At 33.0% G+C, this 18613-nt stretch overlaps 1 protein-coding gene and 1 long non-coding RNA gene across 7 annotated transcripts in view; both read left to right on the forward strand.

Moving 5' to 3' along the window:
- Positions 1-18613, forward strand: part of LOC127724409 (sulfotransferase 1A1-like) — a 108344-nt gene that overhangs the window by 12624 nt on the left and 77107 nt on the right. For 5 of the 6 annotated variants that reach the window (XM_052231357.1, XM_052231355.1, XM_052231356.1 and 2 more), the window contains exon 5: positions 15400-15749. In XM_052231357.1, the coding sequence (XP_052087317.1) occupies positions 15400-15749 (350 nt within the window). Of the gene's footprint in view, positions 1-15399; positions 15750-18613 lie in introns of those variants that run through there. The other variant, XM_052231354.1, reaches the window with a different exon arrangement.
- On the forward strand, positions 9460-15393 carry LOC127724416 (uncharacterized). Its single transcript, XR_007992493.1, has 3 exons — positions 9460-9611; positions 14006-14375; positions 15265-15393. It is a non-coding gene; the product is annotated as an uncharacterized LOC127724416 (long non-coding RNA).

Consider the following 18613-nt stretch of genomic DNA (forward strand, 5'->3'; position numbering starts at 1 on the left):
TGCTCGCTAATGTCTAAAAATAGAAAAGTCCCGTGATGAACAAATATCTTCCAGATTTCAGGATGATACAAATGTATCAGATTTCATGGTCGAATGGTTACATAATATGAACAAGTCTTTCAACACCTTTATCAAGCTTATGTTACAGATGTTGGATACTCAAGAACTAAGGCCATCCTCAGATCAAATTTTGTCACCTCAATGCAAATATTTTGGCTTTGGAAAGGATCAAATTTTTTTTTACAATTTAAGATAATGAGCGGTTGTAGCTTATTTAACCGTTAGTTGCAAATAAATTACTATAAATTCAGAAATTTTTGCGATGTTTTTGTTATTGCAAAAATAAGACAGGGTTATAATCGCAATAATTTAAACTCGCATTTTCAAAATTTTAAATGAATTAAACAGGATTTTTTCTGAATATCGCAAAAATTAAAATTGCATTTTAGTCAAAAATGACAAAATCGCAATAATAAATGCACGCAATAATTCTGAATTTACAGTACAATTTCAAGACAAGACCGAAAAAAGACATAATGCAGTGGATATGTTCCTTAGAATAAGTTGACCAGGTTGAAAGGTGGGAAATTTTAACTGTCACTGTTTAATGAGGGTTTGTTTGATAGGGTCAGACATGTTGCTGTGCAACATGCCACCTTATGATTGTTGTAAGGTTTCTTTTAATTGAAGAGAGTGGGCACTAGACGAGGCCTATTATTTGACGTTCTTATTTCGTCCGGACTTGGTTGGGTTATTAAGCATCAAGCACTGCTCTTTAGCAAGGGTTTTACTGTCAAACGACCGAAAGCAAGGGATGATAAAGTGTATATACCCAAAAAACCTGTTCAGTATGACAAATAGCTGTTGACATCAGCTTGTTACGACTTACCTTTAAGGGAATGTATTTGGGATTACTTTCTTTAAGTCAGGTGAGTCAAACCTTATTCTACAAATTACCACTGCACCACGGTAAATTAAAATAGAATAGGTGCAGTTCATAAAACCTGACAACACCAAACGCTCGACTTTATCAACCAACTTAACGACTGAAAAACAACTGTCATATTCATGACTTAGTAAAGGCCCTTTCCGAATAAATGGTGGGTTAAAACTGGTTTTACAGCAAGCTTTACTTCCCATTTGTATGACAACTGTTTATAGTCCGTTTTGTTAGAAAATATGATTTGAATATCTTAAAAAAGCAATACAAGTAATTTAAAGGATACGACATGTGACGATCTTAATTTTACTTAACACCAAGCGCATAACGTCTAGTATGAAAAGTATCATGACTAGTCTTTCGTTCCAAAAGTGACCTAACAAATTTAAAATTTAATCTTAAAAACAAATGTGTCAATTGGAATCTGGGAATCTAGGATTTTGAAATTAGAATTGGAGAGGTTGCAAGTTGCTTTCCTTGTGCAATTGCATTTGTTGATGAAAACAGAAATGCAAGCTGGAAATCATTGCCAAATGAAAACACCGTATGTTTACAAAAAAATTCATTGAACTAATCAATTATATAATTCTTTGAATAACAATGGAGACTGTTGGTAGTTAACTAGGTATTTGAATCCTCCAGGTACACTTGAAGAACACATAACAAATTATTTTTTTCAAAATATGTGTGTGCTTAATCATTGCTCAGATGTGTAATGCTCCAACTTTGATTATATGCAAAATCTTGGCATATACTGATAGATGAGAATTTTAGTTATCTCTATTTTCTCTTATTTCGAGTTCTCAATGCTCTGTATTTGACTTTTCAAAACTGTTTTGATTCGAGCGTCGCTGATGAGTCTTTTGTAGACGAAACGCGCGTCTGGCGTATACAATTTTAATCCTGGTATCTATGATGAGCTAATCTCCCTTTGATCTTTCTAAGTGATAATTCTGTATTGCATGCTACCCGAACGATACTGAATTTGCTCAGTTGAATAGAAAGAGAATGTCTGACATAAAAAATCTACGTTATTGACTTGTTTAGGAAAACAGTGAATCAGTTGAAAAGAAGGTCACAATTTAACCCCATGCTATCAACAACGTTAACAATAGAGTCATGTGACCCCGATAATCTCGTTAAACTACGAATTAGACAAGAAAAATGTCCTTCTCTCTTAATTCAATCTCGAAGCCTAAAATGTGAGTGAAAATTGTCAATCTCCTGATGGAAAAAAATCAATTTACTTAAATACTTTTTTAATATCATTTTTATTCATTTGCCATTCTGTCAGAATATTTAACATGTCACAATTTCTCGACTAATGGTTTGCTATTGTATTTAACTTTTCTGGTATATGAGCAGCTGTAAACCGTATTTGGTGTAATTTGAACTAAAACAAAATATCTAGTAGTTTGTGAACTCAATAGACTTTATATCACACATACTGTTGATATAGCTTCCCTAAATTGCATTGTCTATTAGTATTCTAACATGTTCAACGGCAAATTGTCCTATATTAATTTCAGAGCTTAATAAACTGCTAATAATTCTAAATAACTAATATAACTAATAATGTCCTGATGATTTCCTTATCGTCGCCGATTCTGAGTTCCAGTAAAGCGGCGTTTTGTCACGTTGTATTGATTCATCGCTTGATTCTCCCTCCCCCCCCTCTTAAGTAAAGTGGTAAGAGTTCAGTATTCACGTGCCTCTATTTAATTTGCTGATTTTCCATTTCCACTGAATAAGTATTTGCCAATAGTAGTTTGTTATATTTTCTAATAGCTGTCATTCAAGGTTTATTTTGTGTTCCCTTTGAAAATAATAATTTTTTTTTAATCTTGTTTAACAATAAAATAGATTATATATCGTCCTAAACAGAACTAAACAACGGGTTATACATGTTAATGTGTGCTCAATCCTCCCAGATCTGGGACAGTGGTATTACAGCACGACATAAGAACAAACTGTAAGTCAGTGCAATTGGCTTAACCAAGACGATCGGTACGAGGCACAACAATTACTAACATAAAAATGATAGACACAAAGCACCGATATGCGAGTACTACTGAACACTAGTTTAAAGCCAATAATCAAGTTCTCCCAGACTAAAGTATTAATCAATATAAATCCAACGGATTAAGTAAAACGCCTTCATAACTGTCCTGGGAAACACATGACCTTGCCCAAAGTCAAAATATTATAAAAAAAAAACAGTATCGATAGAATAAAGGATCACGAGTTATCATAACTGTACATATATAGTTATATCTATCAAGTTAAGCTTTATGTTTTTCAAAAGCAGAATCAATAATAGTACCGATTAATGCGATATTTGAAAATGTTACTAACTTGTAAAATTGATGAAAATTAAAAGAGAGGCGAAAGATACCAACGGGACATTCAAATTCTTAAGTCGAAAATAAACTGACAACGCAATGGCTTAAAAGAAGAAGAAAAAAGACAAACATACAACAACAGTACACAAAAAACAAGACTAGGCAACACGAACCCCACCAAAAACTGGGGGTGATCTCAGGTGTTCCGTACGAGTAAGCAAATCCTGCTCAACACATGGCACCAATCGTGTTTAAGAGTACGTTCTTATAACAGTGTCAATTAGTTAACATGGATCGTATTTAAATTTACGGGCTCTATAAACACCATCCCCGTAAATTAAAATCAGGATGTGATATCCCGTGTTTAATAACAATTTTACAAAAACATACAAACCCCCTAACTAAATCTTTGTGTATGAAAGCATTTGGTTTAAGGCGTTTGACGTTGCCTTACGAGCTGATTAAAAAATTTTTTTTTTTGGAAGAGATTTATTAACTATGTATTATAATTTGGTCTTTAAGAAATTATATCCTGATAAATGACAGACGATTCACGGCAAATATATTCATATACCAAGAAGTGTTTTTCGTTGGTCTATTGTTAATGAGGTCTGTCAAGGGTTTTAAGATTTTAAGAAATAAAATTATTTTGAAAAGTTGAAGTTCAAAATATGAAATGACCACTAAATAAAGCAATCCTACGATTATCAAATAAGCTTTAAAATATGATATATATACAGTCCGCCAAAAGTTAAGCACCACCTATTTTTATTGCATCGAAATTTTTTTCATTTAAAAAAAACAGTTATTCCTCGAAAAAGAGAAAATAATCATGTAGCAATTTTGCTAACATATACCATTAATAGACTTAAGTTAGTTCACGTATGCAGGTTCTATGCATTTGAAATTTGCGTTCATAGAAATAGTAAAAATTTACACAAATCAGAAACGGAATTTAAGTTTCACTGTGATTTTATTTTTTTACAACAATTAATCACCCAATATCATTAAAAGTCTCTACAAATAATCTTTGGTATGTTCGGCAAATTTAATGTCAGTAACACCCTCTCTTCCGGTACAGTTCCAGTACACGGAGTCTCATACTCTGTACAAGCCTTCTGAACTTTAGCTAAGAAACATTTATTCCGTTCAGCAACAATTGCGCTTCTTAAATCGCTAAGATTTTGCAAAGGTGGATCTCTGCAATTGAAATTTCTGCCAATGGCATCCCCGACATGTTCGATAGGGTTCATGTCTGGAAACATGGAAGGCCAAAAGATAGTGTCAATGGCTTCTTGCTCTTTGTACTCGGTTACAATCCTTGTCCTGTGTTGTCTAACATTGTCGGACATGCACAAGGGTCTTGAAGCAAGTGGAGGATTATCAAAAATGAGGGACTACAATGTTTCTCAGCACCAAATCCCTGTATGTCTGTCCGTTTATGTTACCCTGCAGAATATGCATACCCACCTTACAACAGTATGAGAAGAAACCCCATACTGTAACACCATCAGCAACGTATGCAGTCGTTGGGCAAATTTTGTTTTGGTCATTAGTAGTTTTATTTCCACGACAAACTCGTATACTGCCGTCTATTGGTTGTAACAGAAACTGACTCTCATTTGACCAATGAACATTTTGCCAGCTTCTCATGTTCCAGCGTCGATGGACATTAGCCCTTTGAAACCTGATTATACGGTGCCTGGCTGTTAGGGCAGGTCTCTTGAAAACACGACGTGCTCTTAGGTAGCCTCTATGAAGTCGACGGACCAATGTTCGAACACTAACATGACCACCTTGACGCCAGTGGTGTCTAAGTTGTGGGGCAGGAGTAGATGGGTTGGCTTAAAATCTGACAATGACGGTGTGTTAAACATTGAAGAGGTATGTCCAGTGCGCGATGTAGTGACGATATCGCCGATATTGTCAACTTCGTTCATGATTTTATACCTGCTCGCAACATTGTCTACAGAGTCCCCTTTTTTGTCTACATTGTTGACATCGCCGACATCGTGATGTTGACAACATCGTGACGACATCGTCTACATCGTCCCCCTTTCCTGTCTACATCGTTGACATCGCCGACATTGTGATGTTGCCAACATCGTGACGACATCGACTACATCGTCTACATCGTCCCCCTTTCCTGTCTACATCGTTGACATGGCCGACATTGTGATGTTGCCAACATCGTGACGACATCGTCTACATCGTCCCCCTTTCTTGTCTACATCGTTGACATCGCCGACATTGTGATGTTGCCAACATCGTGACGACATCGACTACATCGTCTACATCGTCCCCCTTTCCTGTCTACATCGTTGACATTGCCGACATCATGATGTTGACAACATCGTGACGACATCGTCTACATCGTCCCCCTTTCATGTCTACATCGTTGACATCGCTAACATCGTGATGTTGACAACATCGTGACGACATCGTCTACATCGTCTACATCGTCCCCCTTTCCTGTCTACATCGTTGACATCGCTTACATCGTAATGTTGACAACAACGTGACGACATCGTCTACATCGTTTTTCTTGCTATCTACATCGTTGACATCGCGTATATAGCAAAGTTGACAACATCGTGACGACATCGTCTACATCGTCTACATCGTCCCCCTTTCCTGTCTACATCGTTGACATCACCGACATCGTGATGTTGACAACATAGCGACGACATCGTCTATATCGTCCCCATTTCCTGTCTACATCGTTGACATCGTCCACATCATGATGTTGACAACATTGTGACGATATCGTCTACGATGTCGGCAATGCCAATCATTTAGAGACAAGACGTTTATCAATTTCAATTTCAAATAATGTATTTATATTACGCCTGTGTCGATGTTCTTAATAGTAGAACTTATTTGGACAGTTTTTTAATGTTTGCAAATCTCTATTCTCCTCCTCCTCCTCCTCCTCCTCATCATCATCATCTTTGCAATGTTGATATTATAGATTACGTTGTAAAACATTGTTTTGACATTGTCTTTTTCGCGATGTCGGCAATGCCAACCATGCAGAAACAAAATGATGAAAGGATATCGACAAAGTAGTACAACACCATTTTGACATCATTGTATTCAAAATTAACAATGTAAACACGAGTATTGTGTAAGCGATATCGGCAATGTCAACGATGTAGACAAGAGTATGAAACGATATCGACAACGTTGTACAGTATCGTGTTGACATTGTCTACTTCGCGATATCGTCAATGTCAACGATGTAGACAAAAGTATGAAACGATATCGACAAAGTTGTACAATATCGTGTCAACATTGTCTACCTCGCGATATCGTCAATGTCAACGAGGTAGACAAGACTATGAAACGATATTGACAATGTTGTACAACATCGTGTCGAAATTGTCTACTTCGCGATATCGTCAATGTCAACGAGGTAGACAAGAGTATGAAACGATATCGACAACGTTGTACACTATTGTGTCGACATTGTTTACTTTGCGATGTCAACAATATCGGTACTACTTTGTACACTGGACATGAATGACATTGAAATGGTTACCTATGCAACTAGTGCTCCTACCGGCATTTGACATGTCAATTGCTTGTTGAGGTTCAGTCGCATATAACTTACCCCTTGCCATATTTCACAGTGACTTGGTGAAGGTCAAATTTCACCTGTACGCGGGACAGTAGGAAGATGATTTAAAAGCATCGAAACAGTGTATTCGAAAAAGTGCAGATTACCTTTAATAAATAATTGCTTGGGTTCTTTATCGGAGTTTATTTTTTTTTGGTCGTAATGAATTTTCTTAGTGTATGTTATAGGCAATTCATAACACCAAACATAAATATTTTTTCGCAATAGTTAAAAAAATATTGCCAGTTATAAATAGGTGGTGCTTAACTTTTGGCGGACTGTATAGTAAAATATTTAAATCATGTTACTGTCATCTAATCGGTCCGTTTTTGGTGCAGTCAGAGATCTGTTGTTTGTATATATCAGTATGAGTACTTTTATATATCATATGTGTAATCGTCCATTCTAAGGGAAAAAGGCTTGTGCAAGTGTCTTATTAGTACTTTACTAACATATATGACGATTTGTAAGTCAGTAAAAGCTCAATGATGAGTTAAAGTTTTCATTCAAAGACATCCATAGAAAAAGCTTAACACCCCCATTTGTTTGGATGTCTTTGAATGTCAATATTAACTGATCATTGAATTTTTATCATTACAATTACATACTTAATTAGAATAAAAACTAAGACAGTGTGAAAAAAAATTGCGAAAATCAATAGTTTTCAAATTGTTCAGAGGTATTGCAATCAAATTCAAACAAAAATTAGTCATCTTAGAATTTGGGTACTTTGTAGTGATAATTAAAATGTGGTAAGGTAAAGTATTAAACAATGGACACGCGTCTACAGCATACAACTGCTGTTGTCTTAAGCATGTAAATACTAAGACATTGAGAATCAATCATGTTACTATAATTCATCATCTGACCTTCGAATTATATTTTGTTTTACTGTATTACAAATTGAAACTAACCTAATGTCCATGTTATTTTGATGGACTATTAATATAAAAAAATGTGATTTGATGTTGCGATTAGTTTAAAATTATACAAGGATATTTTTTGCCAAAACTATAAATTATTACATCCATTCTGTTTGTCAAAATCGTAGGAGTGGTAAGATAAAGTTTTTATCATAATATGTGTGTGTTTTGCTGTGAATTACATGTAGTCTTAGTATGTGAAATGTATGTTTCTAAATAAACGGAAATAACATTTTATACATTTGAAGACTCTTCCTGAATGTATAGTCATCATGAACGCTTGAAAGCCAAGGATGATTGAAAACCTGACTATTTGAGAGCTATATGGTTACCAACAATAGACCTTAAAAGAAAGGTAAAATTATCTCAAAGTCTTATTTGCTTTAAGCAGCTGAAACCTTAGTTTTCTAAAAAATTTCTAAATATATTGAGTAAAAAAGGTAACCAACATATGTTTTAATTAATAAAACAATGAATTCAAAATTTTCGCAAGTTAAAGCTTTGTTATTAATTCAACAAGTCTAAAGCATTTTCGCCATATGTTGGAAAATTTATATAAAATTTGTTTAATTTTTTTTGTATTTACCGTAACATTTTTGTTATGTATTTGTGTTCAGAGAAAATTATTACAACATGTATAAAGTATGTTATATATATATATATTATAGTACAATTTTTATTCCGTAATTCACTCTGTTAAATTGTGGATTATTAGGTTTTGTGTCCGTATTTATACTCAAACTGACGTGTCTTTTGAAATTTCATTTTTTGCATAATTACAATCATTTGTGGTAGTCGTGAAAAAATGCATCAAATTGAAATGTCATCGCAATGCGAAAATTCAACCTCCAAAGTGTTTTAAAAAATGTGTACACATCCTTAATAACCTCGTATTGTATCTATGTTTAGTATTTTGTAAGTTCGTTTGTGCAGGAATTTTTGTTATTTTATGAAGCAGTTATACAACGGTTACATTTCGATTTTTTAAAACTAAAGAGGAAAAACTTTTTCAAAATTTGACAGTGTTTATCTATTACAAAAAAAATGTGCAAAAACCGATTGAATGCGGACACATTATTGAAGGGTGCGTTTGGGTAATCAGATCAACGATCATATGTAAACGATAAATCATTGTATCGTGTTGTTATTGTTTAACCTCTTCCATACTAGACCTAGTTATGTTACCATATCTGATCATCATTCATTCGTTAATCACATTTGACGGATGATGATGTCGATGATACATGTGTATATTGTTTTTCTAAATAAGACATCTCTTACATATCTACATGCATCTAAATGGCTTTTATCACACCTATTCTATATCTATGTTTTTCTTCATTTGATAACATCCTTGAAGATGTCATTGAAAAATCATATACTTTTTTCAATATGTTAGTCTCTTACATGGAACAAAAAGATGGCTTTCAAATTTTTTAGTGCAGATCGAGACTATAGATCATAGTGAATCAGATACCAATTGCATGTGAATGTAATCGATGAATCTATAAATTGAATGTTTTGATAGTACTGTGACATTGTATAATTATTCAGATTTGCTTGATAAAATGATTTTTATTAAAACTACTTAGAGTCATTCAATAAGCTAGCCAACATTTTCAATAAACATGATGAATGAGGACTGAGTCTTTTTATTTTCGAAGAGTTGTTTCTACAATGTAAATGCATCCGGGTGTTGAAAACCATTTAACACCAACCTATACCTTACGGTATAGTTTTAAACATGAATGATTGTACAGTGGACAAGAGACTTTCTAATCATAAAGGTAAGTGAGAAATATATTTATTTTTTTTTTAATTGATAATTTTCTCTGTTGTTCTACGTTTTGATTAAATTTGTTTGCTGTTTCAATTTAACATGTTGAACTCAAATATTATTATATTATCTTCCTTTCATTGTATTCAACTCTTTATCTCATAATTCCTGTTGTCTCAAAATAAGATGTGTCCATATTGATAGTTTTGCGTTATATTAACTCCATGGAATCTTGTTATTTCAAATGTTTGTTCAAGTCCAATAAATTTTGAGATAACGGATGTCAATTGGACATTAACATACCCAGTTTAAAACAGCCTGATAGAATGAAGATGCAAAAGTATGTGCACATAAAAACATAGAAGAAGGAGATTTATTATCTAAATAGTCCTTGTCAGGAGGAACACGTCGGGTAGCATATCATGGACATATGATGCAGGATCTTTATAATTTACCGAAGCACTCAAAAGCATCTGCTGACTTGTTTGTGGTTTCACTTTCTCTATTTTCAGTTTTATATCTAAAGTGTTGTGGACTTTTATTTATCTTTTCGTCCCAATTTGTTTTTGACCATAGTGTTGTCGAATTTTCCTCAACTTGAGATTTTTCCATTGTACCTTTGGTATCTCTTCATTCCGTTCTTCATTTGTTATATTCAGAAAATGATACGTGTGTTCGTGCTTATATCTTATACTGTTGCATTTTAATGAGTGAGTGAAAATGCTTTTAGAAAAGACGTGGATCAAACAGCAATACGAAAACAGGAAAAAATTAATTCAATGTTAAACGTGCTTACGAGGAAATATTTTGAAGGTTTATCCCTAATAACAGCAAATTAGTTGATACAGAATCCACATACCTCGTGTTAATTGTAGTTTAATTTCATTAACTAAACAAAATGTCTGTATTTAGATTAGGGACTGACTTAAATCATATACATGATTTGCATATTTTCTTTCTATCCTTTCATTTAATACAGTGTAAATCTCGCATCAAAATGTTTATTATTTTGGCTTTTCCAATCCAGTTTGCATTTAAATTAGTTCTTAACACCATGATAAATTGTGTTTCAGCAAACGTATATTAAATTTATCTCATGTTATTTCCCTCAATCTATTCAGAAAATTGCGCTTAGCATTTTCCATTGTATCTTAGAGAAACATACTCTTCTTTTTCCGATTGACTACAATAGTCTCGATAGTTAGATATTTAAATTTTCTAACTGTCGATCAACCTCATATTTTAAGTTCGAAATTTGACTATCTCAAATAAATATCATTATTTACAGGGATGCATGGTAAAATCTATATGTTTCTGATAATCCGTCAAAAATAATCGAAATGTAAAATACAAGAACATTAAAATATACGATACATTCACAACTAGCGTGTTATATCGTTATCAAAGTTATCATGCAATGTCTTCATGACCTCACTGTATATGTATTAATAAGGAGTTGTATATAACAGTCAGTAAGATATATAGCCAAGCTTTTTAATAACAATGATGTTTTTGTTTTACTTTTCTGTCAGCAAACGACAATATCAGCAGATACATGTACATGTATATAATAAACGTTTAAATATACCTCTTACTTTCTTATCAGGTCAAGGATATTATCAACATATTTCACTACTAAGTTCTACAATTAATTTGGAAAAGAGAAAACAATATTACAGCTAGTATAATTCCTGTTGTCTTGTTTATGCACTAATTATAATTCCGAAAACTATTTCGATTTTTTGGTGATCATTTGTTTTTTGTACCTGTCATTTTTTGTTTCTGAAATGTCTCTTTTGTTTTCGCAATATTTTGATACGATATTTGGCATATGACACATGTATGATATTGAACAGATATTGTGGTTTTAAAACTAATCCTTTAAACCCTTTTAAACTAAACACTTTTTAATATTGGAGGTATCTCCCAGTTTTTCTTGATATCACTTCCCTTATACGCCAATACACATTAAACATGGGGTTGAAGTGCTTTAGCCCCTTTTGATAAGAGTTTTCTCCTCTTAAAAAATCGAAATATGCTGTTTAGTTGTATAACTCCTCGGGTCTTTTGATATCAGATTCATGACATTTGACTTTATAATTGAGTGCAAGTTCAAAGTCAAATATGACATGAGGTATGTTGCATTAGTATGGTGTATGACCTTGGGAAAGGTCAACCAGAATACCTTTTGTAGACTGGAAGAAATATTTGTTTGCACTAATGTCATGTAAAAGTTAATAGAAGCCTTATTTTTAAATTGAATGTGAAGCAACCTTTCATATGAACCGAAAGTGACAATTTGTCATCTGGAAGTAGAAGATTATCATCTTTATTACTAGCAAAAGCATAAAGAAACTATATATTTCTCAAATCAGTTTAATGAACTATATGTCATATGACAGCGGAGGTGACATCTTGTCTGGTGTAAGTAGTCAATTATATCTCCTTTATGTTGAAGAAAAATACAAGGAAACTACATACTTTTTGAATGAGTGCAAAGTTAGCTATCATATGACACCGGCAGTGACTATTCTTAACAGGAGATAATTGATCTTCTGCCGTATTTTAAAAACGAGACTGTTTTATTTGAATCTGAGAAAACGAAGTTTTCTTCTTATACCGTTTTTGTTCACGGAAGTAACTTATTTGTATTTCAAGAACGATTGTGTGTGTCTTTATGAAATTCATTGAAATTTTGATTATCAATATGTAAGGCGGAAAGATTTTCAATTATTCTCTGAACAATTGGTTTTTAATTTTTCTTAATCTCTTTTTATGTTTTGCTCAATACTTAATACATTTTACTTTTCCTTTTGTTTTTCTATTGTGATCATAAAAAGGAATGGCGACAATAACAATTTCAAAAGAACAAAGTACTTTGAAGGGGACGAAGCGTAAATTTAAAAATGCTGCTGTTAAATCGGACAAGATAGGGGTAATGAATTATCCGATATTCAGATATTTTAGGAATGACTGTAATATTTTTTCTGTCTATGAAGAAATAACATCAAAAATGTGGTGCACACTGAATAACCCGCGTAGCGGGTTATTCTAAAGTGTGCACCACATTTGTCATGTTATTCCGAATAGACAGAAAAAATATTACAGTTATTTCTTATAATTTAATTCTTATTCCATTTCAAACCGGAGTAAATCATGAAAAAAACGTTCATGACGTCAAGTTCACATGACAAAATTATGTCTATGAGCTATAAACAAAACAACGTCAGCCAATCGGAAGACGCGTTACATCCAAAATTAAATTATTGCTGTATAGATACAGAATTTACTTTTTATCTTTTATTTATATATCAATGTATAATAAGAGAAATTTTAGAATCTTTTCTATTAATTGCTAACATATGTTGCTTAGTCTATAGTTTTCTATGTTGTGTCATCTGTACTATTATTTGTCTGTTTGTCTTTTTATTGTTGGCCATGGCGTTGTCAGTTTGTTTTCGATCTATGAGTTTGACTCTCCCTCTGGTATCTTGTGTCCCTCTTTTGTAGATTGTTTCTGTTTTAAGGTCGAATACAACAAGATATACACATTTATCTTATTTTTCGCTGGTGTTTACCTTCACCGACCGGTTGCTTTTTTTTTATAGTCAATGTATGGGACTCCTTGGATATCTGTTTTTCATTTGTAAAAAGTCAATAACGACAATAAACTTTCTTGCATTCTAATGGAAGTACTATCGTGACGTTGCAAAAATGCGACTATATATGTTTTTGGAGTCACCAGAGAAACATAACCAAATTCGTGCAAACACTACAAAACATTTCTCCACTAACAAAAAAAACATGTTTTTTAAGCGTTAACTATCTAAAACGTCCTGCGAGCCTTGCGTCTTAAATTTAACTATCTAAATGTCACAAGTGAATACATTTTGTATTACCCTCGATACAGAGGTTGGTTTTATATTTATAAGGTACCGTGTTTTTTGTTTATATATAGATTTTTAACAAATAAGCAAGCGGAAATGATTAGACACGATTCATTTCTTTACATTTTCATAAAAAAATATATAATGTTTTGTGTCGAAATACACACGTTTTCTCAAACCTTGCATATCGGGATAAACAAATGGTCAACGTACAGACTCTTCAATAACATTACAATTGAAAACCATTTCGAATAACGAGACTCGTATCAAATATGCGAATTAGTTGTTATATGTCTTAACTTATTTTTTTGTTAACAACCTCAATGTATAGTTATAATTATAACCCTTTAATTCTATTGTTTTGATTAAGAAAACCTTTGTATTATATATGTAAACAAATGTCAAAATTTATCATATTTCAAAATAGCACTAAGACAAATGATTGGATGTAATAAAAAATTATACAGGACTGAGGTAGTCACGATATAACGACTTATGTTTAATCTTTATTTCTCAGCAACTTGTTTTCCCATCAGAAAATTTCCAATCTGTACATTTATCACAACAGTCTATTAGGCAATATTTCAAAATTACCATCTGCCAATTGTTCCTTCTGATGAAACATCAAAAGAATGAAACAAGTTGGTATCTTGTGCAAGTCAACATATACTGACCCTCGGCTAGTTATAGCCAGCAACGACAACAATGCTGACGATTTAGAATTCATCGTTGGAAAAACCTTCAAGAAAATAGTGGCATCAGACAGTCGTTACAAACACATAGGCGCACATGTCAGCAGATCCAGCAGCCATTTTTGTAGACCATATGCGTTAATATGTGTTATTCAAACTGAATGTAAAAGAGGAAAAGCATGTTTAAGTAGTCAGGTATTTTTGACGTATTCCCTCATTAATCACATTATTTACCGTTCTGAAATAATGCTGAGGAATAACCGGTACGACGACAAAATATCATATACTAGATCAATGACCATTAGGTGCTACACAACGGTCAGCAGTTCGTTGTCCCTCTGACACCGGTCGTGTCACTTAGGTTAAGATACATAGAGTAAACAGTAAATATAAGTAGGTATCACTCATTACAGGATTTGTAAATGTCTCCTAACTAAACCCAAGAGACATCATTGAATTCTTAAACAATATGTCTATTGATTTTAAAACTTTACATACTATTGAAGTTTAAAATAGATATGGCGTTTTAATGATATAGAGCACAGGACTTACTGTTAAAATCTCACAGACAATGACAAAAATAAAATAGCACAACTTTGACACTAAAAACTGAAGCAAGTGTGTGAAATAATCTATACTGATAATAGCACTGACCATCGTTTGGCGTATACTTATCTCTATTTAAACATGTATGAAATGGTTGTACATATTTACACTATACGAGGTTTTCCGAATTCGATGCTCCATTCATTTTATTCTCGTTATTTATAAGAAAAGCAACCTATAAAACCCCATACAATCAGAGCATTTTCTAAAAGTAATAACAAAACAGAAAAAAACAGAAAGAAATTACAGGGAAAAACATAAAATAGTAATGCCTTAATGTGTGATGTAAAAACTCAGAGATACCAGTCTGATAATAGTTTTACGACAGACGTAATATTAATGTTTAGTTATCCCGTTTTTCAACATTTCGCAAATATAACATGTATAAGATAAAACACTTCTACAAATGTATACGCAACGAACCTTAATCTCTAATAAAGATGAAATATTCAACTACTTTCGTTTTCGTTATATATAGGATTTATCTCTGTTAGCATCGTCTAGATATTTCAAGGAAGCATCTGATACCATTGTATATGTCATACAGAATACCACACAAAATCAGAACTACACAGCTGATGACCTGATGACTGTCAGTAATGAAATTGAAGAGGTTTTGACATTAGATACGACCAGCATATATAAAAACATTTTCTTAGAGACGGACGTCGAATTGTTTGTTCGTTTAGGGCTAACAATGCAAAATCATATCCTATCAGGCATCCTATCATTGAAAGAAATATTGTCAAATTGTAAAAATCCAAACAAACATATACTTAGACATACCATGCAGACTAGAGCTGCAACAAAAGATGAAAACATGCAACACAATAAAAAGACACGTCATGTACCACTGGATTCCAACATTGATCGTATAACAACTTTACAAAATCTTCTAGAAGACGAAATATCCAAGATCAGCAACAATGTTACTTTACACGCTTGGAAGATTCTACCTTTGAGGTATGTTTCTTTTCTCCTTTTCGTTCCTCGATCATGTTAGCTATAATTAATTTAGTTAGAAAAAAATTAGTTCTGAAGTTTTTGAGAACATTTCTTACTCTCATGTTATGTATTTATATTGCTTAGTCTGGCTAGTGTTCCAAGAAAATGTTTTAATCCTGAAGAATCAGCAGTAGAAACCGGACTTTGAAGAACTATATAACCCCTAACGCGAGGCGGTTGTGAACCAGATTTCCATACAAACAATTCTCAAAAGATCTTAAATGGCATGTGCATTCAAAGTCCCTATCCTCAAGCATAACAATACAACATTTAACTTTTCTTCCTTTCAACAAAAATTTTTCATTCTAAGCATGAACTTTTTGAAGTAATCATTCAAACGCTGTTGAAAAAAAACAAAACCTAGATACTTGTTTTTATCTTACATTCATTTCAAGCTTCATTGACCGAATTTTAGTTGCTTAATGTTTAGTGACAAATACTTCATGCATGTTAAGGTTGTAAACAAATTAACAATATATACTATAGTTAGTTCCTATAATAGATGCCGTCCGGGATTAAGGTCGGAGAAATTTCGACTGCAACTGTAAAATGAGGGTATATTGTATATAGACAGAAAGTTATCATTGCAACAGGCCACTTACGGACCCCTCAACGAGTTGCTACAAGGGTTCTTAACCTGCAGATAGCGTGCATTCTATAATTTAACCTGCATTTTTACAAGCCATAATGTTCAAGCGACGTTGCTGATCTTTTTCATTTTCTGTGTATTATGTTGTGTATCGTTATTTTTCACTATTGTCTTTTTTCGTTAGATCGTGATGTTTCAGGGTTTTTTCTTGGACTTAAAAATTCAAAAGAAGACAAAAAGTAACAGAAGAAAGTAAATTCGATCGAAACAAATACTTTGAAATATATCTTAAACTTTTATTTGATTTAGTTCCGCTTTATTAGTGTTAACTCAACAATACGAAAACACATTTCTTTGTTTGTTTGGTTCGAGCGTAATGATTACGAATGCGCTGACCATCAAGAATGTTGTGTAATGTCAAACATAAAATGCATCCCTCTTGTTAACTCATTTACAGTTTTATCACAAAATTGTGCACAAACAAATATGCTTGAAACATGCTTGAAAGATAAAAATTAAAGTCGAGTATGATTATTTCAATCTTTAGCGACTTGAATTATCGTTAATTTTAGTATAAACATTATTCATATATGGCAAAATGTCCCTTGTTATAGTGCTGGTGGGTTGCAGGATTAAAGTGCTTAGCGCAGTTTGTAAATATGTTAATATTATAGAGTCTAAAATATAGTAAAATAGCTGAATCAAATTGCTTCTAGGCCATATAGCTTTCCTTTATAAACATAAAAAAGGATATTCGAAGTGAAAAAGAATATATCATTAAGCCATCCGTCCATCACAACCACCGGACAAGATTCTATAATCGGTTTCGAATCGATCTGTCAAAGTACGTTGCCTACATCACATGCCAAACTCCACAAGCCTAAACAACACAAAAAACAAGAAAAAGAAATTATTTGATTCAAAACCTGGATTTTTTTTTAATAAAACTTTCGCAGAACCAGTTTTGTTTTGCATTTTGGATTTTTCGATATAGAAATCAATATGTCTAAAATAATTTAATCGGAAAGTCAATAATATGTGGTATGTATCTGAGTAGTTGCACTGCACGTGAATTTAAGGATATTTAGAAAAAACATATTTCAATTTCAAATGCTTGCATTTGAAAGTAAAATTGAGAATACAAATGTGGAATGTGTCAAATATACAATAATCTGACCAAAGAGCAGAAAACAGCCCAAGGCCACAAATGGGTCATCGACACGGCGAGAAAATCCCGCACCCGGAAATGGCTTCAGCTGGCACCTAAAAAATAATATAAACTAGTTCAAACGAAAAAGGACGTCACACTTAACTCCAAAACATATAAATGAGCCAAAATTTAAACAAATATACAAGTCTAACAAAAGCCAGAGGTACTTGACTTGGGACACACGCAAAAAATGCGGAGGGGTTAAACATATTTTGTGAGATTTCGACCGTCCACCTCTATCAAATATGGTTGAACAAACACACAGCAAAACGCACAGTAAAACTCAGTTTAAAAGAAGTCCGAGTCCGATGTAAGAATAGGTAACAGAAGCAAAATGACAATGATCGACATACATTAACAAAGGATTACTTGCTGTTACTGACATTCCAGGTCCATACTTCAATTAAACTGATTGAATCACACATATGTCTACATCTATCACAATCCCAAAATTAGGGGTGTACTTTTATACCATCATAAAATGTACCAGAAGAACATTACCCGTACAATGCAAACAACTGGTTTTAGAACACATGTGTTTATTTTTGGTACAAAGTCCCTATTAGTGAATCAATACGAAATCCCCAAAATGCCATCTTTAATGACCTCACAACAGTATCGTAACAATATCCCTTCTGCAAAAGCTTTTGTAAACTTTTGGTTAGCTTCTGTTGTGAATGACGAATATTTTGTTCTTTGTAGAGAACATTTACATAAAATGTGGGATGTGAAATACCGGAACGTATAAGATGTTTGCACGTTGATTTTTACCCTGGTACGCTGTTCAGAAAAATATATAAGCAGCCCCACTATATTGAACTTATTGAAATAAAGTAATTGAAAAGCAAATAGAGTTAATGTTTCAGATACATAATACAATTGTGTTGAATCCCTCCAACTGATAGTTTTAAACAATTTGAATAAATATTTGCAGTTTCTACTTCAATTGTACACTGAGCAGCATGAATACAAAAATGTGTCATCTGCAAAAAGGTTTTCTTTTACTATCATTAAGTTATGGTT

The sequence above is a fragment of the Mytilus californianus genome, unplaced genomic scaffold (genome assembly GCF_021869535.1).
Source record: "Mytilus californianus isolate M0D057914Y unplaced genomic scaffold, xbMytCali1.0.p SCAF_14, whole genome shotgun sequence".
In the NCBI taxonomy this organism is placed as follows: Eukaryota; Metazoa; Mollusca; class Bivalvia; order Mytilida; family Mytilidae; genus Mytilus; species Mytilus californianus.